General features: G+C 37.2%; 1 protein-coding gene across 1 annotated transcript; it reads right to left on the bottom strand.

The window, feature by feature from the left end:
* Positions 1 to 1,225: 1,225 nt before the first annotated feature.
* Positions 1,226 to 19,873, bottom strand: Kif19A (Kinesin family member 19A). Its single transcript, XM_090179421.1, has 20 exons — positions 19,816 to 19,873; positions 17,913 to 17,990; positions 6,773 to 6,886; positions 6,385 to 6,609; positions 5,932 to 6,327; positions 5,795 to 5,873; positions 5,555 to 5,736; positions 5,321 to 5,353; positions 5,043 to 5,211; positions 4,884 to 4,968; positions 4,738 to 4,815; positions 4,617 to 4,657; positions 4,414 to 4,553; positions 3,018 to 3,099; positions 2,824 to 2,955; positions 2,529 to 2,752; positions 2,356 to 2,459; positions 2,103 to 2,297; positions 1,884 to 2,035; positions 1,226 to 1,672 (listed from the first exon to the last, which is right to left on the bottom strand). The coding sequence occupies exons 1-20, from the start codon at positions 19,864 to 19,866 to the stop codon at positions 1,641 to 1,643; spliced, it is 2,592 nt and encodes an 863-aa protein (XP_090035547.1). The 5' UTR covers positions 19,867 to 19,873; the 3' UTR covers positions 1,226 to 1,640.
* Between the last annotated feature and the right edge of the window lie 7,145 nt (positions 19,874 to 27,018).

Raw genomic sequence — 27,018 nt, 5'->3', positions numbered from 1 at the left:
TGGAGGAAGAAAGTGCTAAGGCTTGGAAGCTTGTGCCAAAGTTTTCAAGTTTTGCGAAGGTCGAGTGGAATTTAGAACGTAAAGCGCTAAGGTATATCTATAAAGATATAAATTGAGCACATTGCCAAGTACGGATGTGGAGCATGGTGGAAGGAAACGCAGAACCACGTGATGGTGAGAAAGCTAAGCTTTATTCAGAGAATAGCTGCTATTCGTAGTAAGGTCTCAAACGATACTCGACGTATCACCGCTGGTATTGTGCCGTTAGACCTGGTTATAAGCGTGCAGGCAGCAATTTTTAAACCCTTCTATCTAATACAGATTCTAACAAGGAGAGTACCCGAGGTGTTTATTGCCGATTTAGTTCAAAGTCGGCCGTAATGTGGACCTATATGAGATATGAAATTTCCCAAAAGGAGACGTTGCACTACCCATTCGATTTGCCATGGCAACCGAAAAGGTTTTTAACCACTTACAACCAAAATAAGATTTTTCCCTTATTTTACCCAAACTTTGTTACAAATTTACCCTAAAAATGTTTCAATTTACCCAAACTTGATGAAATTTACCTAAATGTGGTCCAAATTACACATTTCGTGATTTTCAAAATTTTTCAAAATTTTCGCAGCTGTGAAACCAAGAAAATCCCATGCTTTTTTAAATGGAGATTTTATGGTTTTAAGTGATCAAAAACATTTTCGGTTGCTATAGCAAAACGAATGGGTAAACACCTCGGATACTCTCCTTGTAAGTGAACATGGTAAATTCCTACTTTACCTGTAAAAGTTAAAGCAGAATTTATGGATTCCTCCACTACATTGATGGATTTTGGTGATTCTTTCAGTAATTATTAATGGATAGATTTCGGTGATTCCTTCGCGAAATTGATGGTTTTCGGCGATTCCTTCAGTAAATTGATGGATTCCGGCGATTCCTTCAGTAAATTGATGGATTTAGGAATTAATCTTCCAAATTGATGGATTTAGGAGTTCATCCTCCAAATTTATGGATTTAGGAATTCATCCTCCAAATTTTATGGATTTTGGAATTTATCCTCAAAATTTATGGATTTCGGAATCACGCCGTTAAATTGGAGGATTTCGGCGATTACTCCACTAAATTTATGGGTTACCCTATGTAAGGAGCTATCTTGTCAAATTATTCAAGAAGAAACACGCCGGTATTAAGTCTTTAGTATTTTTCCAACGAAATATTTTTCTTTTTTTATTAGCGTTACTGTACATACATCTACATTTCCATTTTACGTTTAAAAATAATTGAATTACAATATACAAATTTGCACTTAAAAATGTTTCTGATGACGCTGAAAGTTGTCCTATCATTCTGGCTGACACGCCGGTTTACTTTATCACGCGACAGAGCCCATCCGCCGCCGAGTCATTCAGTTTTGGTTTTATATAAAAGTTTTCAATTTTACGGAAATCATTTCGCATTTTTTGGGGAGGCTTTCCGTCCCCTCTGCGCAGCCAAGGACGATATTTGGTGCTTCAAGCCTCCAAATTGGTGAACTATCCACAAATACATGTGCCTTTCTTTTATCGGTGGAACTTTCTTTGTACTCAAGGAAGCCCGTTTATTTTTTTATATGGACCATATCTCATCACTTAGTAAGCGAATCATTAAAGGCTTTCGACCGGGTCGGGTATTAGTCCTATAGAGAAATATGGAGGTAAATCATTATCCCACAACGTTTATTTTGAAAAGAGAGGTTTAGCTGGGGTTAAGTACTCCATAATTGTCCAGGATTAAGCAGAGCTTAACAGGCTCTGTTCCGGAGCCAAAGATTTAAGATCTACTAAAAAAACGCGACCATGGAAGATGCGTGTAGAGTTCTTAACCCCATCTACTGTCGAATATCAAACCCAATTTCTTTCGGCGTCGTTCCGCGTAGTGCTGTAATTTTGGAAGAGTGTCTTTAACGGCGTCGGTTTTCACCTCATTATTATTCGTGTCGTTCGCTTTTTGTTTATCTTTGAGGGAAATGAAGGTAGGGCCTCTACAGCATCCGACTGCCCTGTGGCCGTATAAATTATTTTGCGGGCACTTCCAAGAGAGATTTATGAGCAGTTTTATTTCATTACCCTTTAGTTACATTCCTATCGACGGTAAGTGGTTTTCTTTCCTTCTTTTTACGGTCTTCGGGCACTTTTGGCAGCGTTCTAGTTCTGGATCTCTCGATCGGAGTCGACGGTTCCGAAACGGAAACTTCACAGTCGTTTTTAACGGCTAAAGAGCGACCGTTACCACTGTCCTCTATTTTGGAGGCGCTTACATCCCTGCAGTTCGATGTTGTAGTTAGTTATCAGACAAATCCGCAATTCGATATAAAAGTACCTTTTAATGCTCGGTAACTTGAACAACGGAGAAGTTGATTTAGTTCCACTTAAATCCAATAAACTACCGCTAGAACCCAAAGGCCTGGGCGCCAAAGATCCGTTCTAAAAATAAGTTTAATTCGTTATAGACTTAAGGCACATTGTTTCCTTAGAATGGTTCGCTCGACTAACGTTTTGACTCGAAGCTGTATTTAGGTATTTGATGACGGAGTCTCTTCCGTTGAGGATTTCCTGCATCTCTTGTTGGTAGAGACGGTAGAGTTCGCCTAGTTCGTGGGCCATTTCCCCTGGGTTAACACCGATTGGTGGGGAAACGGGGGTAGTTGAGCTCGCTTTCGATTCACGAAAAGGCAATTTAAAAAACTTACTGGCCACTTTCTTCCCCGTTTGGATATCTAATCAATTACAATAAGCTGATAAATATCGGGTTTTTGGATAATTCAATCAGGATAAACAAAACATTTACTGTCTATGAGCATCCGTTGTTTGGTGATGATTTCGTCGCAAAGCTGCCGCTGACGATCGTATCGCAGAATCATCACTTCGCGTTGACGTAACTCCTGTTCGCGGATCAACTGGGAGGCTTGCATCTCCATGTCTTTAAAAATTAACGGTTAAAGAAATTTCTCAGGTAATGGACGCGCTTTTCTTAAAGGATACTTTCAATTTCCAAGCGATGAACCCGGGTTAGCAAACTCAGCAATTCTCGTTGCTCGTCGGAACTGGCTTTACTTGGCAGTGACTGTTTGGAATATATATTGCGTTAGTATGCGCGATCATCAACACCGACTGTTTTCGTGGCGCAGTGTTTCACAGAGCTCAAATTTTGGCCAAAACTTAAAAATGGTCTGTTACAAAAATAATTACATTTCTGTAATAAGGAAATAATAGAGGGTTACGTAGCACAAAACGATTTTAGCTGCGGCTCCTAGCGGCGAAGTTACCTTCCCCGAAGTAACGAAGGAATTTCGCTTGTACTATTCGATAGATCTTAGTGAATTTAGAACGTGGAAAAATTTCACAGTCGTAAGTTATTTCAAACACCTGTTACAATTAGTTTAAATGTTGGAAAGGCCATTTTAAAGCATGTGGATAACCATAACGTTTATTAGTAAACATTACAATTAATCCATAAAAACTTTTCTTAAGTTTCCCTTCGCAAACTTTGAAGAAAGTTGGATTTTAAAATTTGGAGAAAGTTAGATTTTAAAATTTGGAGAAAGTTGGATTTTAAAATTTGGAGAAAGTTGGATTTTAAAATTTGGAGAATGTTGAATTTTAAAATTTGGAGAAAGTTGGATTTTAAAATTTGGAGAAAGTTAGATTTTAAAATTTGGAGAAAGTTAGATTTTAAAATTTGGAGAAAGTTGGATTTTAAAATTTGGAGAAAGTTGGATTTTAAAATTTGGAGAATAATGTCGAAAAACTAAGCCGGCAATGAAAGGAATGTTTAATAAATTTCGTAAAACTAATTTACGGATGTAAATTAAAAGTAAAAAAGTTATCTGAAAAAAAAAACTTTTTTTTCGGAGAAAGGTTTCAATATGTTTAAAAGTATTTTACCTTTTTAGGAAAGACTTAAAAAACGAAAACGGAGATAAAAAGATGAAACTTAATTTTATAATCTTAATTGTTATGAATTTATCTTTGTCGGGAAATAATGGTTTTTGTTCGAAAGGTCTTAAGCTTATTTTAATTAAAAGACGGTATTTCTGTTACAATTTGAGCATAATGAAAATATTTTTAAAAATAGTATCTGTATTTATCTGAGAATTGAAATGGCCTTTTTCAATCCTTAAACTTCTTGTAACTGACGTTTGAATTGGCTTATGACTATGAATTTTTTTCTACGTTCTAAATTGACAAAGATACCTATCGAATGATACCAATGAAAATTCTGCGTTCCTTCAGGGAAGGTAACTTCGACGCTAAAAACGTTTGGTGCTACTTCACTCTCAATTATTTCCTTATTAGAAAAATGTAAACATTATTTGTAACAGACCCCTTTTTAATTTTTGCCAAAATTTGGGCTCTTTAAAACACTGTGGGCTGTTACCTCCATCAAGGCGTGGGCTTTTTGGCGACTGTCCTCCAGGTTTTTTTGTATCTCGCCTCGTTCTTTCAAGTACCTTTTCTCTTCGTTTTCCAGATACCGTACGTCTTCCCACGCTTGTTGAATGTATTGAGGCGCTTCTTCTGCAAGAGTGATAATTTTATCTTCTCCAACTGCACGAACAGAGGTGTAATTCTACTACTGACTGTTTTTAGAGTTTCCTTTTCTGGTCACTTCCGCCTCCCACCTTAGAAATAAAATATTGCCCGTTACTCTTTAGTTCAAGTATGTATCTGAAAATATCTCCGAATCGAAAAGTACCCTTACTCGTTAACCATGAACCCCAGGCGTTCGAATTCGCAATCAATAGCGACCAAAGCATTCTCGGCGTCCATTAGTTTTCTCCTGTAAAATGTTGCGGAATTCCATTTAAGAGAATTGACGAGAATAATACGCGAAATGAGATTTATTGCCTTAATTCCATTTGGGTGTTGAAGCAAGACATTAATTCTGTCTTAAGCCTTTTCATTTCCGAATCCCCCAGACGTTTTTCAAAAACTAAGAAAATAAAAATTGATAATGATTTCCTTTATCTAAAGTTAATAGGTTGCGGTTCAAAAATGAATACGTGCCTTTATTTTCGTCAACTGGAAATTTTTGATTTTCAATTTCGGCCAAACGACTTTCCCTGTCTTGAACTTCAATTTTATCTTGAAGCCGGTTGATTTCCATTTTTAGTTCACTGATTATATTCTGGTACTGAGCTACATGATGAGTTACGTTTGATACGTTGTTTTTCACCTGTATAATAAAAAAAGAGACAACGATAGTAACAATTAAGTTTACGTTTCGACAAGTACAAAGAGAAACAACGACAAAAAAGTTCCAGAGGTAAGTAAAAAGAACTTACCCTATCTTCTTCATTCTTCAAAATTCGGTACGTCTAAGGAAAGATAAATTTAATAGACGAAGAAGACAATGGGAGAAAATCAATATAGGAAGTCGATAAGGAATTCGCGTTTTGGGGACGGTTTAAGTACAGTTTTGAAGCCATTCCCGAAAGGGTAATTACCGAGAAAGCTTTCAAAGTGACGAACTAGGCGGGTGAAGAGGACTGGCAGAAGACACGGCAGTCTTTACTTACTTTGTTGTTGATGTTCTTGGCCCGACTGGCGTACAACAAGGTCTTCCTCGTTTCTTCGTAATGATGGGCGGCGGGACTGATATGCGAGATCATAACGGTTTTGCAGTTACCCGATAAAGGCACTTTGAGCAGGCGGGTCAGTTTGCTATCTCGGAAGTTGACGTATTTGGCACTGCGGTCCGCTATTGGACAATGTATTTTATCAAATAAAATCGTGCAAATACCGTAAAAGAGCCTAACCTAAAGCGTTTATACAATTCCCCAAAGCCAGTAATGATTTGTTGATGTGGGCCCCTTCAACCAGCCTTTTACCCGTGTTCTGTTGACGGTATTCAGAGTTAAGATAGTAAGATACTCGCGGAGAATGGATGTCTTACTTGAGTTTGGGACGCTCTCTCTGAGCCGGCTAAATCGACCATGTACAGTCTACCCGTTTTTACCTCGTACGTTCCTACGTCGTACCTCTCGGTGGGGGAAGCCTTTTCTTCGTCTCGGTGGTGGGGGTGTTGCTGATAATGGTCTCCTTTCCGTTTGACACTCTGTCTGATGGTGACTTGAAGCATGGCGTGGGACCGGGAAGAAGTGCGATTAGCCGAAGTCGGTTCTTGCATCCGTTGTCGGTTGGCCCTGTTTAAGATCCTGACCACTTCACCGGAGGAACTGATTCCTACTTCCGCTAAACCCACAACGGTGTGATTTCCCTTGGCGTCTTCTCTCAATTCCAAGTAACCGGACGTTGGGTTTAAGAGGTCTCGTATGTTGTCGTTGTAGATCTACGACAGTAGAGAGTTTCTTATAAGGTTGTAATTGGTAAGATTTAATTGACGTACTTCGGCGTAGGAAAGTGACATTTGGAAATCAGTATCGGAGTGCCTCTTCTCGGCCACGTGGAAAATGTGACTCAAAGCTCGGATCATGATACCGGGTTCGTCGTTGGTACCGGCCATCGTGTAGGTCTTGCCCGAGCCGGTGGCTCCGTAGGCGAAGATAGTGCCATTGAAGCCATTGAGAACATCGTCCACTAGGCTGCGGGTGGTTTTATCGTATACGTCTTCCTATTGAAAGACCGAATGAGACCTTGAATCACGCGAATAAAAATAGGTCGCTCTCCATTCTTGAGGGTCCTAAATGACAGCGGATATAACCTATCTCGGAGACGGCCCGAGTCAAGGCCGCCTGGGAGTAGGGTCGCGTTCAATGGGTTGACAAGTTGATTACTTGGGTGCTATCTTTATCCAGCGCCCAGTCAAACTCGTACCGCCTCTCCACCGTCCGTTTGGCACGCAGTACGTCGGAAGAATCAACAACGCTGGGGTCGATCAGAACCACAACCTGCGTGGACAAAAAATAGAAAGGGAAACGGTGAAATACATCATTTATTAAACTGGGCAATTGATATTCGTGGAAATATTAATTACATTTCTGAGATGAAAATATTAAGCTAAGTAATGACGGGTTTCAAATAAGTTTCGTTTTAATTTATAGCTTTTTGATATTTCATTTGCGCTAGAGACTGAAGCTTTGTTTGAAGCATCTAGCAGTAAGCTTTATATACAAGTTGTAGTTCTTGAAAAGTTAATTAAAAGTTCGACGTAGTGTTCAATACGTAGATTAGCCCAAACTATGTAACCCAAGGGAAATCAAAAAGGGAGCTTATAGAACTTTTCCGAGGTCACATAAAATTATACATTTGTTTTGTATGTAGTACAGCTCTTATAGGGCTTGAATCATTTGAAAAATTCGTCCAGAATTTTAGGTAACTCCTCCGCTTCCGTACGTCGTTATAGCGGATACGATGAATGATAATTTGGCACTTTTCAACCCCTATTGCCGAAATTCAAACGATTCTGTCGGTGAATAGAGGTATTCATTACATTTTCATTTTCTATGAAATTGGTGGTTACAGATAATTGAATTGAATTGAATTTAACCGTGGGCAGTACATTTTAATTTATTTAAATGCAATATAAATAATTCCACATCTCAACTAATTAAACTATAGACTAGTTAAATTACGCGAAAAAGTAGAAAAGTACATAATAAAAAAGGGGAAAAAAAGCTAAACCCTAAAAAATTTAAAGTAATGATAAAACTTACGAAATTCTCGAACCACTAGGTCTTTGAGGATAAAATTGAAACGCGAAACTCGAACCAAATAGATCTTCGAGTCAAAAACAAATTAAAATGGAATTAAAATAGCCAGAATTTGCAATGGTAGACCGGTTTCACCATAGTTGGAGCTCGTCAGTACCGCGCAGGCAATCTGGCTTGCGACTATCTAAACCGAAGAATGTTTTATTAACACTATAGAATAGACATTTTAATAGGTGAAATTGTAATCTGAAATTGTTTAATCATAAAATTTCAACCATCGTCTATACTAACTTTTGTAAAATTCGTATTAATTCCAATATCTTATAATTTATATTTCTCTTATTAACTGTCAATTGCAATCATAATTTACTTTGAAAACTTCATAAATTTACTTGAAAATAAATATTTCCGTCTTGTATTAGCCACGGATAAAAGCTTTTATTGGATAAAATAAAAATTGAAATAATTTTTCCTTGAATAAAATTTAACCAATGAATTCTTTTTTTCTAAGAGGGAGCATATCTTTTTTATTTAAACAGATAAAATTAACTGAATATCAGTCCGATACAGGGTAATGTTTCGAATTTATACCGAAGTTGAATACCTGATATCGTCTATTATTTTAAGCTAAGATGAAATAGGATTTAAATATCCGAACAATATTTTCATACTATTTCTTGAAGCCGTTTCCATGGACAACAACAAATGTCGACCTTTATCGAACGAATAGTCAACAAGTGCAGCATTACGCATTCATTTAATGTCCAAAAATGAAAAATGTGTTCTGTATTTACTATTTTAATATCGCAGGCTTCTAAATCGACAATGCACTTTATATATATTTTTATTTTAGTCAATAAAACATTATCCGTCATAATTTCGCGTGAACATTGCGTATTGCACTTTCAGAACTAACGTAAACATCCAGCTAAAATGCGTTTTCGTTTGGGATATTCGTGATAGGCGCTTTTTATTGTTAATTTATATTCATTCACAACAGTTTAATTTTTAATATTTCTATCGCAGCAGGGTGTAACCTCTAAACGCTTAAGTGGTCAAGAGATAGTGACCTTAAATCCTTCGATGCGTACCAAAATCTCCAATAACACCTAGATAATTAGCCGTGTCCCCTATCTGACCACTTACCCTCATATTAAACGACGTAAAAGGAAAAAAAACCTTTTATTATAATTGAGTCCGCTTTGCCGCGGTTAAAATATCAGCTTTTGAAAATAGCTGACCTTTTCGCTATTTGACCATATGGCGTACGTATCTTTTGGGCTAATATAGATAATGACCTACTATACCTAAGAGACAACAATAAGGAAATGTGGAGGCGCTTATAAATTAACGAGTCCAGCCTTGACATTTTAATGACAATAAAGAATCTTCGTAAGTGATCTAAACGAAATAACTAGTCTCGTTTGGTTAAAGTAGCCAACCGAAACCAGAAACGCGACCATAGCACACTTAATAATGAAAATTGTTTCTATTGGGCTTCGTAATACAACCTTTCATTATTAATTAGACATAATTAGACAGTCTGAGAGTAGCCTATTGTCTGAATATACGCGTCATAAACTTTTCAGTTTGATGTCGACCTTCAAAACACCCCACCCCCCTGCAGAGACCGGCGTATTTTTAGGGAGAGGTCCTTTTTATGGGTCACGATCTTCCATTATAAAGGGGGACATGGTCATTTTGAAACACGCTTAGCTGGACGTTGGCCGAATTGACAGCCGTGCCAACTTTCATGTCTTTCTTTTTCCATCCCGGTTCCTCCGGCAACAGCAGACTGGGTCACGTTCGCCCACTGTTTTGACTCTGTTTTGACTCGCGCCCATTTCGGAAAGGCCTTTCGACCCACCCAAACTATTTATTTTTCAAAGCACGATTTACGAATTCCGAGTCTCTTAGAGAAGGTGCAGAGTTTGGAGAGTGTCCAAAGTCTGTAAGATATTGTTGTTCAAATCGCGGTTTCTATTTTTATAAGTTATATATAGAGATATACTTTGATTTATATCGCTAGTGTGACGCTTTAAGCGTCACGCTTAAAATGTCGCGAAATTAATGTATTTTACCAAATAATTTCCTTTTCCATCATCTTGGTTTAAAGTTCTAAGACCGTAAATGGACTTTATTTTGTTTATAATGTGAAAATATCCGTTTTCTAGCGAATATATTTTTTCACGTTATCGCCAAGATCGGAATCGAGCGCTCTAGCTACTGTCCCTCGATTACAAACACCTGGTGTTTCGTAAAAGAAGAAATAAATGTCGGCTTTCTGAGTTAATGCTCATGGAAATAGTTTGCCATTAATAATACTTTCGTTGCCAAAAGAAAATACCATCGATTTTTGGATATATGGTCGTTTGGCCGCGTGGTCACAAAGGACTTTGTTGGTTTAATTTTTCTACGGCGAGGCTCTTTTCTCCGAGGGCCGTTTATATTGTCCGGCCGCCCCAGGCCGCCAGAAATATCGTCCGAGAGTATCCCGCGCAAAGAGGCAACTTGGCGTGTCCGAGAAGGTCAAAAAGACAGCTTTTGACGGTTCTATTTTCACACTCGGATCATATTTTTATCGCGTTATTGGCGTTCAAAAACTTACAAGGAGACTACCCGAGGTGTTAGATACCGATTTTGTTCAAACTCGGGGGATTGGTAGACCTTCGTGTAACTTGAAAAATCCTAAAGGGATTTTATTCAATGGGCAACGGGTTTGCCATGGCAACGAAAAATGTTTTTGACAACATAAAATAACATGGGATTTTGACCGATTTCCTGTGAAAAAATTTAAAAAATTGATAAAAATGTGACCAATTTTGATTTTTTTCGTCAATTTTTTTATAATTTTGGTATTTTAATTTTTTTCCCAATTTTGTAAAATGTTTCACAGGGGGGGGGGGGCCTTGGAATCGGTCAAAATCCCATGTTAATTTCAATGGGAAAATTTTCATTTTAAGTTGTCAAAAACATTTTTCGTTGCCATGGCAAATCTGTTGCCCATTGAATAAAATCCCTTTAGGATTTTTCAAGTTACATGAAGGTCTACCAATGCCCCAAGTTTGAACAAAATCGGTGTGTAACACCTCGGGGAGTCTCCTTGTTAGTTACGTGGGACTCTACAACTAAAGTACTAAATTTGAAACTGTGGAATAAACACGTCAGACGACTATTGGGAAAACGAGTGGTATTCATTTGTATGATATGACGAGAGTTAGCTTCGCCGTGACGTGTTTGTTATACTTCAATACTGAGAAAATTACAACTCACAAGGAGAGTACCCGAGGCGTTTATTGCCGATTTTGGCAACCGGAAATGTTTTTGACCACTTTAAACAAAAATACGATTTTTTCCTTATTTTACCCAAAAAGTTGTTACAATTTTACCTAAAAAATGTTCCAATTTACCCAAACTTGATGAAAGTTACTTAAATGTGGTCCAAGTGACCCATTTCGTGATTTTCAAATTGAAAAAAAAAATTCAAAACCCATGCTTTTTTAAATGGAGATTTTTTTTGTTTTAAGTGGTCAAAACATTTTCGGTTGCCATGACAAATCGAATGAGTAGTGCAACATCTCCTTCTGGGAAATTTCATATCTCATATAGGTCTACATTACGCCCGACTTTGAACAAAATCGGCAATAAACACCTCGGGTACTCTCCTGTCAGAGCGACAGGACCGTTTGCGTGATTTCAACAATAAATAATGTTTTTTTTTTTAATTTTAAAATTGTGATCAACGCTATATTTATAAAAGGATTAAACTTATAAAAGATGTCAACTTCAAGAAAATTTAAATAATTGACAACTAAATATTTATTTTTACAGGAACTTTAGGGCCGCTGTCCTTCTTTAGTCGATGAGTTTTAATATATTTTTAATTTAATTTAATTAATATATAAAAATACATATTTACAAAATAAAATACCAAAGGGACTGATACTTCATGGTTTTAAAATATTTATTTTCTTGGAGCTTTCGGACCGAGGTCCTTCGTCAGCCGTTAACTCATTACTAATAAACATTTTACAAATTTAAACATAAAAAATTATACAATTAAACCATTAAAAATTAAAAAATTCCAAAAAACATAATTCTACAACAATTTTTCATTAAACAGCATTACCCCATAATCTGGTTTATTTTTTAGTTTTTTAATTTTATTTCCCCCCACCCTTTTAAATTTATATTCCCTTTATCTAAATTTAATTCACCCCTATCCAAGTACTAAACAATATTTGTTTAATTACAGTTGTCTTACAGTTTCGCACCATTTATTGTTTATTCCGATTTCCTTAAAAAATCTAGTTTTTCTCCAATAACCTCACCACCCACATATGGTTATCGATCCTTTATCTACTCTACCTTATCTTTGATATAAAGAACTTCCTTAAAACATTTCCCGTATCAACCCCCTTCCTGGCACAGAACTCTCTTTGATTCCCAATCTATTTCATGATTTTTTCCTGTTTTTGTTTATTCGTGCCGCTTATCCATTTTTACACAACTCTTCTCTTACAAAATTTGTATTTTCCGTTTTGGCGATTTTTATTTATCTCTGCACTTGTCCTACTTATTTTTGATTTTCATATTTGCATTAAATTTCATATACTACCTTGAGTTTGTTTTTAATTAATTTAAAAAACCGAGTATAAGGGTTAGCAGAAAAAACACAGAATAAATTTCAAAAAAGGCATTTTAGTAAGAATGACCGTAAAGACAGAATTAATTAAATATTAAATTAAATGCAAATATGATAAAAAAGATATTGGAAAAAGGTAATGAAACGCGAAACGGAACGAAATAATTGTTTGTCGTAGGGGATGTGAAAATAAAAAAAAATAATGAAATAGATTGGTTCGGGAGATTTTTGAAGACAGAGGTTTATATTAAAGGTAGTAGTAGAATAAACATGTATAAAGGATCGATAAACATATTTGGGAAATATTGTTTAACTTGGATATGAGTGTATATATAATGAATTATTATTATATTAACTATCGGCTGAGGAATAAGTAAATGTTTTAAGTCTCCATGAAGTGCCAGGCTTTTATGAATTTCAACTAATATCCTTTTAAAACGTACAAAGTTTAAAATATATCTTTATAGCTTTGAACCTTTTACTAATGTCCTTGTAAGGTCCTTTCCACTAAAAAAATCTCATTGGTTCTTCCGACGCGATTGAAGCACACCGAAGACGTTCTTTTTGAGAAATTAGAGTGATTAGGCGGGCGAGGTTTGACCAGGTAAGTATTTTTATCTACAGTACTTAATTCGCGGGAGTTTGGTCAATTTCAGTTCACAGTGTTATAGAAGCTTTGAATAATAATAATAATAATAATAATAATCAGCTAGGCTAATACCCAAGGCACCACCCTAGGCCCAAGTCACCACCCTAGGCCCAAGTCATCTAGTGACTTTTATGGTCTTAAATTCAGATGGTTTGGTTAAATTGCGGTGGCAAGCCCTTCATGCCACGCGGGCCAACAGCTCCCTACCTTTACTATTACTGTTAACCTTAACAAGTTTTTATTCTCAAACAAAGCTTTCGCTTAACCTTTCTAATCAAAGAAGCTTAATTTACCCCAATACTAAAATGTAATTAATACCGCTCGCACCGCCCTTGATAGCGGAAACACTAATAAGAACTATAATACACGGATCAATTACTTCACCGCCCACGCATCTAGAGGCGGACCAAGAACGCAATATAAATTCAAGAGAAATTCATGGCAATGACAATACCTCCTGCTTATAAACCGAAACATATGTTGCTCGGGTGGATCACAAGTCTCATTCTTTCTACGTGTGTCACAGTCTCCCAGCCAGCCCGCGGGGGTTCTGGCTTTGTGTCTTGAAGAATCGATAGGTAATGAAGAAACAGGCTAAAAACGGTTTTTCAGCGAGTATTATGTTTTATAATGAAAGAGGAACACGCTAGCCAGCGTCTCCTTGAATATAAAATTCACGTTTTTCCCAAGAAAACGTATTGTAGTAGCGGTTACTCGTTTCATTTTTTTGTCACGTGTTATTCGTCGGTGAACTCTGTTACTCGTCGAGTGGAATTTCAATTTTGAACGGAACAGGGGAAGAACTCTGCTACATTTCTCAGAAATGTACCAATAACTGTTATACACGTATAATGGGGTAATCATTTATTCAATTTCCTAGGGGATTCCTATTATAATGAGACGCGACGTAAGAAGAAAAACACTTAATATTTTTACGGTTAAAAACGATTTCACGAAAATTTATTATATATGGCGTTCATGTCTTGTATACGTTATGGGTAAAGGTTATATGCTTTGAGATGTGATAATAATTAGAGATCTTATACAAAGCTTTCTGGTTTCCCCCGCGTTTGTCTTTCGGAGTTGAATATTTCAGAACTTCATGACGACGCCATAGTTCTACAATACCAGGAATTTATTTAACCCATGAATAATCAATTGGAATACCCTATAAAACCTAAAATGTAGAAGTTTGCAAAGAAGGATACCCGTGATTAAAAAATGTCGGTAAAAATATAAATATTTTTATTGAAACCATTTGAAAGACGTTTCGAGCCGCGGCTCGTCATTCAGTCAGTCTCATTAAGGATCTGTTTGGAATGCCCTAGGTCCCCACACCTTATAGGGACAAGTCGGGCCCGAAAATAAATAAATTTTGTTTTTGCCCAATCCGACCAGACCCGAAAAAAATCAAAATAAATAAATTTTGCTCGACCCAAAAAAAAAAATACATTTTACATGACCCGATCCGACCCGAATAAACCCGGCCCGACCCGACTTAAATAATAGAACCAGTAAATGTTGGCAATGCCGATGCCACCGCTACATTCTACAAAACTTTCTATGCATGGGATTTTTTAACAATAGGTACTTTTGTTTTTTTCTTGTGTGTTTTTTGTATTTTTTGGTTTGTTATTTGTCAAGGATTACAGTAAAGCAAAAATTTTTAACCGTAATTTATTATTTAGAAAAATATGATCAATGTTAAACTGTTACTTGCCAGCAATTTTGACAACGGAAAATACGACATATTTCGAAATTTTGGTACGTGCTGGATGAGGTAGGACTGATGACGAAATATATTTCACGGCAAGATATTACTGAAGTTAATATAAGAAAAATTGAGTAAAAGAGAACCAGAAGAACGCACAACAACACAGCCCCAGTGAAATTTTGACTAGGTAAAACAACCGAAAGCAAAAGTAACACATAATTTCTCTGTCTAAAGCAAAACTACAACCGATAAGCAAGTTCCAAACTAAAAGTAAAACTGGACTCGTAAACGAAGTATTGGCGCCTCACAGCGCCGCGCACTCACTTCGCTCGAGCGCTGGGGGCGCGCGGCGCCACCCCAGCCCCGTTCTTGCTAATCAAGCTGTGCCATCTATAACGCGACCTAGAGGCAGGGCCGGATTAAGACTTCATGGGGCCCTAGGCCAAAGTTAATTTTGGTGCCCCCCTTTCAATAGCGAGCGAAGCGAGCTAGGCGCTTCCTCAATTTATAATTGAGAAATGGAAGGAAAATTCATTTTGCTGCCAGATTTAGTATGTCGTCAGGGGCTAGACGGCAGTCCGTCAGAGAATGTGACAATCAAACGTTTTTGGTTCATAGGGGTGGACGCATTTACTAAAATAACTCCGGAAAATATTTTGTGAAAAGCAAATGATTAAAGTTTTGTACTTTTATTTTTTTCGAACCCTCTTGGTGCCCCTTGTAGGCTTGGTGCCCTAAGCCCAGGCCTATTCGGCCTATTGGTTAATCCGGCCCTGCCTAGAGGATAGTACCTAGTATAGTCTCTTGTGGTGCGAATTAAACAAGGGAGAGCGACTGAGAGATGAATCGATCCCACACGAAGGAATTTTCCCTCCTCCTAGGTGCATATATATTAACCCCACATACGGACGTCGTATTCAGTGAAATCATACCTATAGTATCTAGCGGATTGAATTCGCCGTAAAAAAAACGCATTTTCGGTTTGCACACTTTTTAAAAATTTAGTAATATCTTGTCGTTAAATCTAATTCGGCATCAGTCCTACCTCATCCAACACGTACACAATTCTCGAAATATGCTGTATTTCCACATAAAATATCGAAATATGTGGTATTTTCCGAGGTAAAAATTGCTGGCAAGTAACAATTTTATATTTATCATATCTTTCTAAATAATTAATTGCGGTTAAAACTTTTTGAATTACTGTAATCCTTGACAAATAATAAACCAAAAAATAAACAAAAACAAAAGTACCTATTGTTAAAAATAGATATATCCATAAGGTCAATCAACAGAAAATAATATTCCATCTGTAGCCCATTAAGAATTTTTAAGTAGGATTTAAGCTAATTCGAGGGACTTAACAATCGGCCTACGCATTGTTATGATGTTTGAATTAGTACCAATTCTATTTTAATAATTTAGAGCTATTGAAATCCACATTCTTATATACTACCTTGAAATCTTCAACGGAAATATCTACAATTAATCTCACGGCACTTAAACAACCAGTATCAATTTGGACTCCACGGGTCCAACTATTGGGCACTACGGAGCGCCAAAATAGGGGTGATTGCGTGGTTAATGAGAGGTAACCATTGAATATCGAAATAAAACTAAAATAAGCAATCTCAGAGTGACGATGTCCGGCGAATCAGACGTTTTTGATAGTCAATTACACAAAATGTAGAAACTTTTACCTCTCCACGGTTTTCTTAACGCAAACTTTAATCGAATAGGGTCGGGTAGGGCCGAAACTTCCTGCCCGACCCTATTTAAAATGATCACGGCCCGACCCGGTTCCGATTTCTTTCAACGAAATAAAATACCGGCCCAATCCGACCCGCAAAAAATTAAATCTTTTTGGGCCCGGCCCGGCCCGAAACGGGTTCGGGTCGTGTCGGGCCTAAAAAGCCCGACTAAACCGTGTACCCGACTCGTCTCTGCCACACCTCACTGAGTTGTTGTTAAGGAATAATAAAAAAAAACCTTTAGAACCTAATTATATCGAATTATTATTTAAAAATTGGAACCAAAATGATACTTAAAATATTTTTATCAATGAAATTCAAATTTTAAATTAATTAAAAGTTCGAGAAAAACAGATCTTGGTAATATTGTTTGCTAAATAACAACGCAAAAAGGATCCATTCATTCGTGCATTTTGTGCGTGGCTAGATGGTAGCCAATATTATAATGTTTGGTAAAATACTAAAATTTGTTTATTTGTTCTATAAAAGAGTAAAAATAAAATTTAATAACAGTTTATCCTTTCAGAAAAAGTGGTAATGAAAATGTTGACTGTAAATAAACACAAAGTATTGAGCCGCGGTCTCACGCGTGACATTCGAGCATGCTACCTCCAAGTCACGGATAGAATACATTTGGAGAAGCGTCATTTCTTTGGTGGCGAAAATAGACAAGAAACCTTGGAAAATAGGATTAGCTTTTCGCTTTTAAAGTGGAGGACCAAATGGTAACGACAGAGTTGAATATTCATGGGTGAAATAAAATACGTAATACTACCATTATTAAGAGGAACGAATATAGAGATAATTTCCCACCAGTTTAGGGGAGGGACACACATCCCTTGGGAGGTTCCCCTGACTACGCCACTGAATGTATGATCAAACGCGTACGAAGGTGTTTAATTTGAAACGCGCACTGTACAACTAAGACGAAATCGATACAAGTTTAAAATGGAAGGATTTTTCTGCGAACACGCCGGTACTCGAAACCAAAATGTGTGTCTAGACAATGGTCGCAGTATAGTACGAATGTCGGAAAGGCGCGATTTAGTATGGTTCAAACTAGTATCTTGCTCGTTATCTAAGCAACAATTTCTATAATTTAGAAATTGCTAAATTGTTTTGCTTAATATCTCTGATGATTATAGCCAGGTTTTTGCCGGGACATGTGGTAAAAATTTTACAAAAACCGGAAAAAAGTGGAAAAAACTCTTTTTAGGCTAAATTAATCATTGATATATCTATGAAGTGACTAATTTGGTCATTGCAAATAGGAGAGATGAAGACAAGCCAGAAGAGGAGTAAATAGAATAGAAGAATATACTGCTTTTATTATTTATTTTTATTGAATTTTGAGGTGGAAAAACCATGGAAATAAGATTTTCCACACGGTTTTTAACAGGAAACAATAGGTGGTTTTTTCCTGAAAACAAAAACACGGTTTTTCCACCCTTGGCAAAATCGTGCCAACCCTGATTATAACCCCTTAATACAATATAAATATTTACCTTCTCTTTTTCAGTATAGGCCACTTTAGATCCCTTGGTATTCTCGTGAGGCATCAGGGGTCGGATTCTTAGCACAACCTGTAATTTGAACAACCGATACGTATCCATATAATGTGTACGAAATATTTTATTCTATCACGAAAGTACGCGATTACAATTCAATAAAAACAAACGTACATTTAAATAACTTTTTTTTTGTGGTCCGAGTAAAAGATCGGCCGAAATATATGACGTCAATTCGCGGTGGAGGTAGGGGGCGGTTCCTACAGCATTGGTCTAATCGTAATGAAATTGTCGGACACACAGCCGGCGATCAGTGACCGCTCTGTGGTTTTTAACGCGTTTAACCTCCCTTTACTATACAACGCGCGTTTGACCCTTCAGATTCGATAAGGCACTTAGGAGGTAAAAAAAACTATCTGGGAAACGCCCGCGTAGATTTTTACCCTCCCAACATTTCGCGCTGGTAGTTCGAGAAATCGAATTTATTACGTAGCCAATACGGGCGTATAAACGTACATTTCCTTATCGTTCAACTGAAAATTGAAACTGTCTTTGCTGAAATGTAACACCCGAGAGCGCTTGAATTCGGATTCATTGATTGACTTTTAAAGAGAGCGGCTATACATTGAATTTGAAATGGCCGAACCCAAATAAAACACGCGTAATTAACGAAACGGGGATAATTTAGTTTGTGTTGCTAAAAATAAACTAGAAATATATCGTTTACATCTAATTTCTATATAGCCGAACAAAACAAACTTCGCTCCGTACATCGAAGGCCACGGAAAGCGGGCTGGGAAAGGGGTAAAGTTTACCGGTGTCGTAGCTATCTAGATTACAAATTAACCGTTGTCTTTATAATTACGGGTTTAATGAATTCCCGCTTACTTTTCCATTAGGCATAAACCAGTAATATAAACGAACCCCTGATACTAATTTAATAGAGAAAATGCGACGCCGTGTTCCCTCTTCGGGACCCATAGTACTTAATTAGATAAAACCAGGACCAGGTGGCGCGGTCGATAAGGAAGGGTTCTATAATATACGCACGGTTTAGATATAGCTATCTCGCCACCTTGATATCGTATTTAAAGGTTTTCCTACCGATAGGCGCTTGTTGGGGCGTCGATCCATTTCGTTTCCAACTTAAATACGCACGCTTTGTTACGGCCAGAGCTCGATTGTTTATTAGTAATATTAAACGGATATAAGGGTTTTTTCATTCGGGCCTGTTTTACGACTCAGCCATGCCGGTATTCGACGATCGAATAGTGTCTGATGCCAGTAATGCGGGATCGGAACGTCATAGTTGTCTGGAAATGTTTATTACAAAATGTACTTTCTTTGCGTTATTTTTAACGCGTATAATATACATTATATATTATTATTATAATTAAATATTATATATTATTATATTAATTATATAAAATTTACGCATTTCATAAGATAAATTCTAAATGATTATTTACCGATTTATATAATTTCACCTTTTGAAAATTCCTCAATAATTTTATCGTTCTGGATCTCGTTTCTATGATATTTCTCTATCGGATTTTATTAACGAAGATAACCGGTATCAGGTAATTTTAATTATACAGTTCAAAACAATTTATTATTTAGTCTTGTAGTGGCGATAATGTAGAGAGGGATTAGCCTATTGCATTCGTGGAATTCTAAAAGGGTTTGATAATTTTTAAAAGGTTCATAAAACAATATTTGAAAAAAATTCTAGCGTCGAAACTGATTTAATCTCCTTGAATTAGGCAAATATTACTAATTGAAAGCCTACTACAACGCTGCAATTTCAAATATAGTGCTCGATTAATGCCGAATAATTTGCTAAGTCTTCGCTTTCGAGCGCGTGTTAATTCCACTTAGACGAAGTAGTCTTATTACTTACCGATAAAGTATGTGGGCTTTCGTTAGCGGAGCCCTCTTTGACGGTCATCATTTCTTCGCCGATCTTTTGCGAAGAGCCCGAACGAGTCAACAGCCATTTACATTATTGACACCGCAACGATAGTTGTCGGATGAGCTTCGGCCGCGACTCGCGGAGCCAAGCTGGCTTCGACCGACGTCCGAACTGCGAATTTCCCGACTCAAAACGCTTTCCCTCCACTGACTATTCTCCGGTCTATGGCCCTCCCACCGAGCTAACTCCTTCTCTAGGTAGTCTCGAGAGCGTGAAACTAGACGATCATTCTTATTGGTCAGTCGCTTCGTAAATTGCACGTTTAGTCTCAACTTAGCTACGGAGTTAACCGTCGTTTCGCCTCGAGCTAATTGCGGACAGACTTTACCCCACCCTTCGTCCCCGTTTGAACTGCCAACTGTTCTCCTCGACCCTAGGATATCCGCTCAGATAGCAAAAAAATTGAGAGCGAGGTAAAATAAAGGAAGCGGGCTTCCCTTTCGTGCTTGGAACGCGTCTACCTAAACTCTGCGTACCTTTTTTGGGGATGAGAACACGATTTTCAGTGGATTGCTTGAATTACCGCTAACTTAACGTATCGCGTTCCATTATGATACTGAAAAGATTTAACTCTTACGGACTGGATAGTATTAACCCCGAATTTAAACAACCTTCTCGCGGCTATGGTAGCGCGTGAATTTTAACCGAAACTCAACAGGCGATTTCTAGACAAAGCGTGATTTGAAGGAGTTGATTCCCTTCTCCTGGTATGTAGTTGAGTGACAAAAACCGCTTTAAAAGAGACTATTTTTAGTTTAGTGGGTTTTATTGGAAAATCGGTTTAAACTTCGATCCTTTCCGAGACTTGTTGCTTCGTACGCGTACGCTGTCGTGTTTGGAAACTGTTGTTCTGTGGCATTGAAACCGTGCCGTAATTTTAATGTTTCGACGAACAAAAATATAGATTACGGCGTTTCTCAATTTCGGGTGAAGTACTAAATTGTCCCGATACGACAGAGTTAATCACTTTTTGGTTTCCATGGCGACCGTGTTAGCGCGCTTTAACCCGGGCGGGGGACCACACGGTCGGATTGAGAGTTTTGCTTTTGCCTTAAATACGTTATCACCCACTTTCACACGTAGAAAGTGTGGAACAGATCACGTATAACGAAGCCTTTCTCTAATAAAAGCTTTGTTTGACTACGCGTTAGCGAAGATTTGTTTATTTGAATAAAGTGGTATCGATCGGGTGGACGATTTTATACGCTACCAGAGACATCTATCTTCAATTGTTTTATTTGCGCATTTAAGGGAAACTTGAATAAAAATGGATAGCTAAAAATATGACTGCTATAGCAATCCATTACGTAAATGAAATATTTCAATACACACTGTAGAGTAGCTTGAGATTCGTCAAAGGGGGTTAGACTAAAATCGAGGTTTTTAGAATCGAACCTACTCCCAAGGCGGATTAACACGGTAATCCTCTCTGTCTACTCCACGGAATACACTGGAAAATAAATTAGCCTTTTTAGTTAAAATAGAGTCACGTAACGGCCAACTCGAGAAGCTCAGAAGCCGCTGAATGTACAGCAGACGCTTTGTGTTCCATAATATCAAATCATCCGCTTATAGCAGACGAAAATTCAGCAGTTTGAGAACTTCTCGAGTTGGCCGCTACGCGGCTTTGTGTAAGCTGAAACGGCTAATTAATAATTTTGTTTATTCGATTCAATGTTGTTCGTGTTGATTGCGCTGTAGGTTTTAAAAGAATGCGTCAATAAATTTAATTGAAGGCTTTGTTAGTCATAAATCCGTTAGATGATTAATTTTTGAATTCCTTCATCGAGCAAATGAATAGGGAAATGAAATAGGAAAGTAATAATGAAAAGGAAGAGAGAAAGAAAAAAGTACGAACCGAGAGGGAGGAAGGAGAGCAAAACGGTTGAAAAAAGAAAGAAGGAGTTTGGTGAGAGTTACCGCTGAAATTAATTACTTCGGAGGAATAAAATGTCATCTTCTCTCGGCTAATCTCGTTATTTCTTTTTCGCTCGTCCGACGCCTCCATTCGGGGGATACTTTCTACTTCAGTGTCGAGTTGGTGGGGATGAAGAAGACGGGTGTTGAGATTGGAGAAGGGTTTTATCGTGGACGATGGCGGCTTGAATGGAATGCAATTTGCTTTGACAGCCGGGTAAAGAGCGACTCAGCCACTTCATCCTCCCGAAGGAAAGAAGTCAAAGCTAACCTAAAATATCCATTTAGAAACTCCGACCAGATTATCTCGCTCGATTATTGAAAATTAATTTATTAATCTACCTTTCGAAAAATGCTGGAATTTTTTTTACTACTTTCCTTGAAAATTACAATCCAAAATGTGTTATATTTTATCCAAAATTAGAATATTAAATGCGATATATTTTATCCAAAATGAGAATACTAAATGCGTTATATTTGATCCAAAATTAGAATACGAAATGCGTTATATATGATCCAAAATTAGAATACTAAATGCGTTATATTTGATCCAAAATTAGAATCCAAAATGTGTTATATTTGATCCAAAATTAGAATGCAAAATGTGTTATATTTTATCCGAAATTAGAATACAAAATGTGTTATATTTGATCCAAAATTAGAATACTAAATGCGTTATATTTGATCCAAAATTTGAATACTAAATGTGTTATATTTGCTCCAAAATTAGAATCTGAAATGTGTCATTAGCAGTTTACAATCGAACTACATTTCAAGAAGACTTAGATCTAAAATTTAATTTTTAATATATTTTTTTAAGATAAAATTAGATACTAAATAATAGATTAACATTTATTTTTTAATTGAACGCCTTGATATAAATTTAACTTTCGGTTTAATTTTTCATTTATATACATGTATATTCTTTTACATTAATTTATTTCACGTTTTTATATTATAGTGACGGAATCTCAGCTTATAGCTAGTCCAATGTTCATTACGTGGACCTCTATTCCGTTATTTTGGTCACGAATTTTTACACATGGTTGGTGCTCATTTAGCCTAATATTTAGGTCACGACCAATTTCTCGCTTATGTTCATGTTCCACACCACATTTACATTCAATACTATAAATTACATTACTATTTTTATACCGTAAATATTATAATTTTGGCTAAGGGTGCCTGTTCAATTTTTAATTCATCCGTAACATCTTTTAAAAATGTAATTAATATATAACTTTCAACTTTTGTTTTGGTTTTAATTTTTGATTAAAAAAATTGTTTTATTAATTGTATTACTAATTATTGAATATTATTAGTTTTCAAATGACTTAGGTTATATTTAACATAATTACTACAATTAGCTATTTGGTTGGTAGCGTAAGTTAAAAGTTAATCAATGGTTTCAACATGAGACATGTCCCGAACCAAATAATTAAACTTTTATTAAGTGCAACGATTACCAAATAATTTTAATGTTAAGGATCAATAAATAAAATAATAAAAACCACAGCTCAATTTAAATCAAGGCGTTTATTAAAAAATAACTGGTCGTATATTATTTAGTAGATCTAATTTAATCTTCTTTAACATATAAAAAAGAAGGTAGAAAATTATCGATCTATACCGGACAAATGTAGTTCAATATGAAACTATGACGGTTTGGAAATGTTTTTATTAAAATAATTTTACGCAATTTAAAAGTTTTTAGTTTATTTCAACAATGCTCTTGCAATTTGCCAGTTTCAAGAAAATTACCGCCATCTATCGGTTTAAATAAATTTGCACTGATTAACGCAGCGCGTTCTTAAAATTGGTCTCACGCAAAATACCACCAAAGCGAGTGCCATAACTATTTAAGTTTGCTCTGATTGTGGTATTTGAAAATACCTTTACATTATTGAAACTGGGGTAATTAAAGTTGGTGATAAGGATAAACGAATTAAACCGTCAAAACCCTTTCTGTTTTCTGTAATTTGATTGTTCTACTGTTTCCGTTTCGTGAAAGCTAATTTCGGATATACGAAAATAGTAGAGGATACTGGATTTATGAAATAAACTGAACGCATTCGAGAGCGCCCAGAGCTTATAAATGATATGATGAGAAGCAGCTGGAATCTCCTCGTTGGCTCTCTTCGGGGTTTCACGCCGGCGCATCGCCGAGTCTCTTATTAAATAAAACCATAGTGCCTTCTTTCCTTCTGTTCGACCTACAGTCTGTTATCTTTGCGTAACTAAACTTGATATTTTCCCCCTCGTACTACGTCGCCGTCTTGTTCTTCCGCAATATTGCTTTTTGGATTTATCCTAGGCGTAAAAAAGAAAATATCCTAGCACCGCCGTCGCTTAATCGAGTTAGCTTCTTATTACGAAAAGATACACTTCGGTTTGCTGAGTGATCATTCTAATGGGGAACGAGCCGTTTTTTCCCCGAAGGACTCTTTTTAGGAGAGCCTATCTGCTCTCTCTAGACTGCTTTCGGAACGATACACGTTATTCTATCGGTCACACTTGAGCTTAAAACCCAGTTAGGTCGGTTTGAATGCCAGTTTTGACCGCTGAGGGTAATTCTTGGTTTACACGTGCGAAATCTCTTCACCCCGGTTCGCTTATAACCAAGGCTTAACATAATTGTAAATTATGACCAGAATTTTTAAAAGTGTGAACCTGGCTTTAGTGAGTTCAGTACGGGTTCCTTAGAATGATAGAACTTGTGTTGAGCATTCGAAGAAGCGGTTCTCTGGTACTGAACTTAGGTAGAACCGTTTTCTAACTTTCCACGAATAAATGTAGATTTTACTCATTTTTCGGCCATTTACAAATATTATATACGACATTTTAAATCTTATGGTGATTTCGTAAATCTAACCATAAGAACTAACTATGAGATTTTTGAGCCTCCACAGAATCGTTTTAAAATTTTTGGCAGAATTTCAAGAAATTCCTCCTTTTTCGTCACGTGACTCAGGTATTTCTTCCTGTTTCAAAAAACACGTGATTGTGTATTACGACAAAATTAAAACAATTTTGGGGCTCTTTATTGTAAAATTTTCGTGCTAATTTCCGATATTTTAAGATTACTTTTATGACTGATTTTCGTTCAGATTTAAAAAAATTTATATATAATTTTTTGTAGTGTCCGTTATATGCATTGCTTAATTTAGAAGGTATATGATTTTGGCTAATACCGGTTCGGAGAAACGAGAAACCGTTGTTGGATATACGCAAATAAGAACAAGTCGGCCCAGACCGTAATATTAGTTCCACATCGGCGTATTCGGGTGGGCAAACCCATACACCTTTAGTAGACACAGGTAGGCAAACTAATACAAAAGCTGATGAGGCCATGTGATTTCCTATCGTTTGATATATAAATTGCCATCCTAAGTTAAAGAGTGGATGCCGCCCACCTTCAGGATACGCGGGTGGGCAAACCAATACAAAAGCTGTTGAGGCCATGTGATTACATATCGTTAGATATATAAAATACCATCCTAAGTTGAAGGATTAAAACTTGGGCGCCACTCACCCTCAGGGTACGCGGGTGAGCAAAGCAATACAAAAGCTGTTGAGGCCATGTGATTTCCTATTGTTTGATATATAATTTACCGTCCTATGTCAAAGAGTGGGCACCGCGCCCACCCTCAGGATACGCGGGTGGGCAAACCAATACAAAAGCTGTTGAGGCCATGTGATTACCTATCGTTAGATATATAAAATACCATCCGAAGTTGAAGGATTAAAACTTGGGCGCCACCCACCCTCAGGGTACGCGGGTGGGCAAAGCAATACAAAAGCTGTTGAGGCCATGTGATTTCCTATCGTTTGATATATAATTTACCATATGTTAAAGAGTGGCCATCACCCACCTTCAGGATACCCGGGTGGGCCAACCAATACAAAAGCTGTTGAGGCCATGTGATTTCCTATCGTTAGATAGACGGAAAGTATCAAAGGTGAAATAGGTAAGGAAAACACGACGAACATAATTCTTTTAAATTATTGAAATTAGTGGAAATATGATTTATAGAAATTCTTAAACTGGGATTCAAATTTGTTTATTTTAGGAAATTTATATCAAACATTTGGGTAGTTTAGGCACTAAAAGTCATGTAAATTCGCAAATTCATAAAAAAAATACCCATTAATTTATTCTGCGGAAAATTGTAAATCAGTTGAAGACGCGTCAGTGCGATGATTTCATCGCAATTTTTAGGGTGTATTACAATTTTCGTGGCGTACGATATCGTACCATTTGGTGACTCTCCCTTTACGGTGGTTGGTTGGAGGGGGCGGAAATTAACGGCACTGCGTGCGTGGCAAAGAGTTCTATCGAATGAGACCAACTTGTTTTTTCGGTCACTCTCCCTTTAAGGGGGTTAGTCGGAGGGGGTGGAAATTAACGGCACTGCCTGCGCGTCAAAAAGTTCTATCGAATGAGACCAACTTGTTTTTTTCGGTCACTCTCCCTTTAAGGGGGTTGGTCGAAGGGGGCGGAAATTAACGGCCCTGCGCGTTCTATCGTTTGATATAAAAAGTACCATCCTAAGTTAAAGAGTTGACTTTAACGTATTGTTATTAAAGGGGGGGGGTCGAAATTGTGCCCCCTGTTTACCTGACAGACCTGAAACTGGCCATCGGTAAAAGTTGTGTAGCCCCACACTGTAATTCAAACTTCCCGCCACGCCCGTGTCACCCTTCGTGAAAAATCCACTGGGGGGGGGGGGAGGCGAAGTTTGAGGTTCACTTGACCTTAAACGCCGTAAATATACGTAAAATAACGCGGAAAAAGGAATGACAATTGCGACAACTTGACTAGCCAAATACAAACCGCCTGTCCGGGTCTGTGGACGCTGGCGTAGGGCATCATGATGACAGACCTCCGGTGGTGTGGTTTCAATCTTACCGGGTACACCGGGTTATAAATCTGACACATGTAGCCAAATACAAACTATAAAAGTGTTCAAAGCCAAAAGTTCAAGCATGAAATTTGAAGCGGACGGCGTGGCTTACTTGGTAAAAGCGTCGGTTTTGGAGATTACGCGGCCAGAAATCTGGGTTCGAATCCCGGTGTCGCTAATAACATCTACCGTGTAGTCGCTTTCCACGACGCCAAACTAACCAACAACAAACAAACAACACTTAACGACATTCCGTCCATAGCAATAGTCCCACTTCGATATATATGTATCGATGTGGAACTAAAAACCG

The sequence above is a fragment of the Leiobunum rupestre genome, chromosome 6, assembly GCF_980474605.1.
Source record: "Leiobunum rupestre chromosome 6, qqLeiRupe1.1.hap1, whole genome shotgun sequence".
NCBI classification, from domain to species: Eukaryota; Metazoa; Arthropoda; class Arachnida; order Opiliones; family Sclerosomatidae; genus Leiobunum; species Leiobunum rupestre.
The sequence above is the reverse complement of the archived record's forward strand: the minus strand, read 5'-3'. Positions and strand labels throughout refer to the sequence as shown.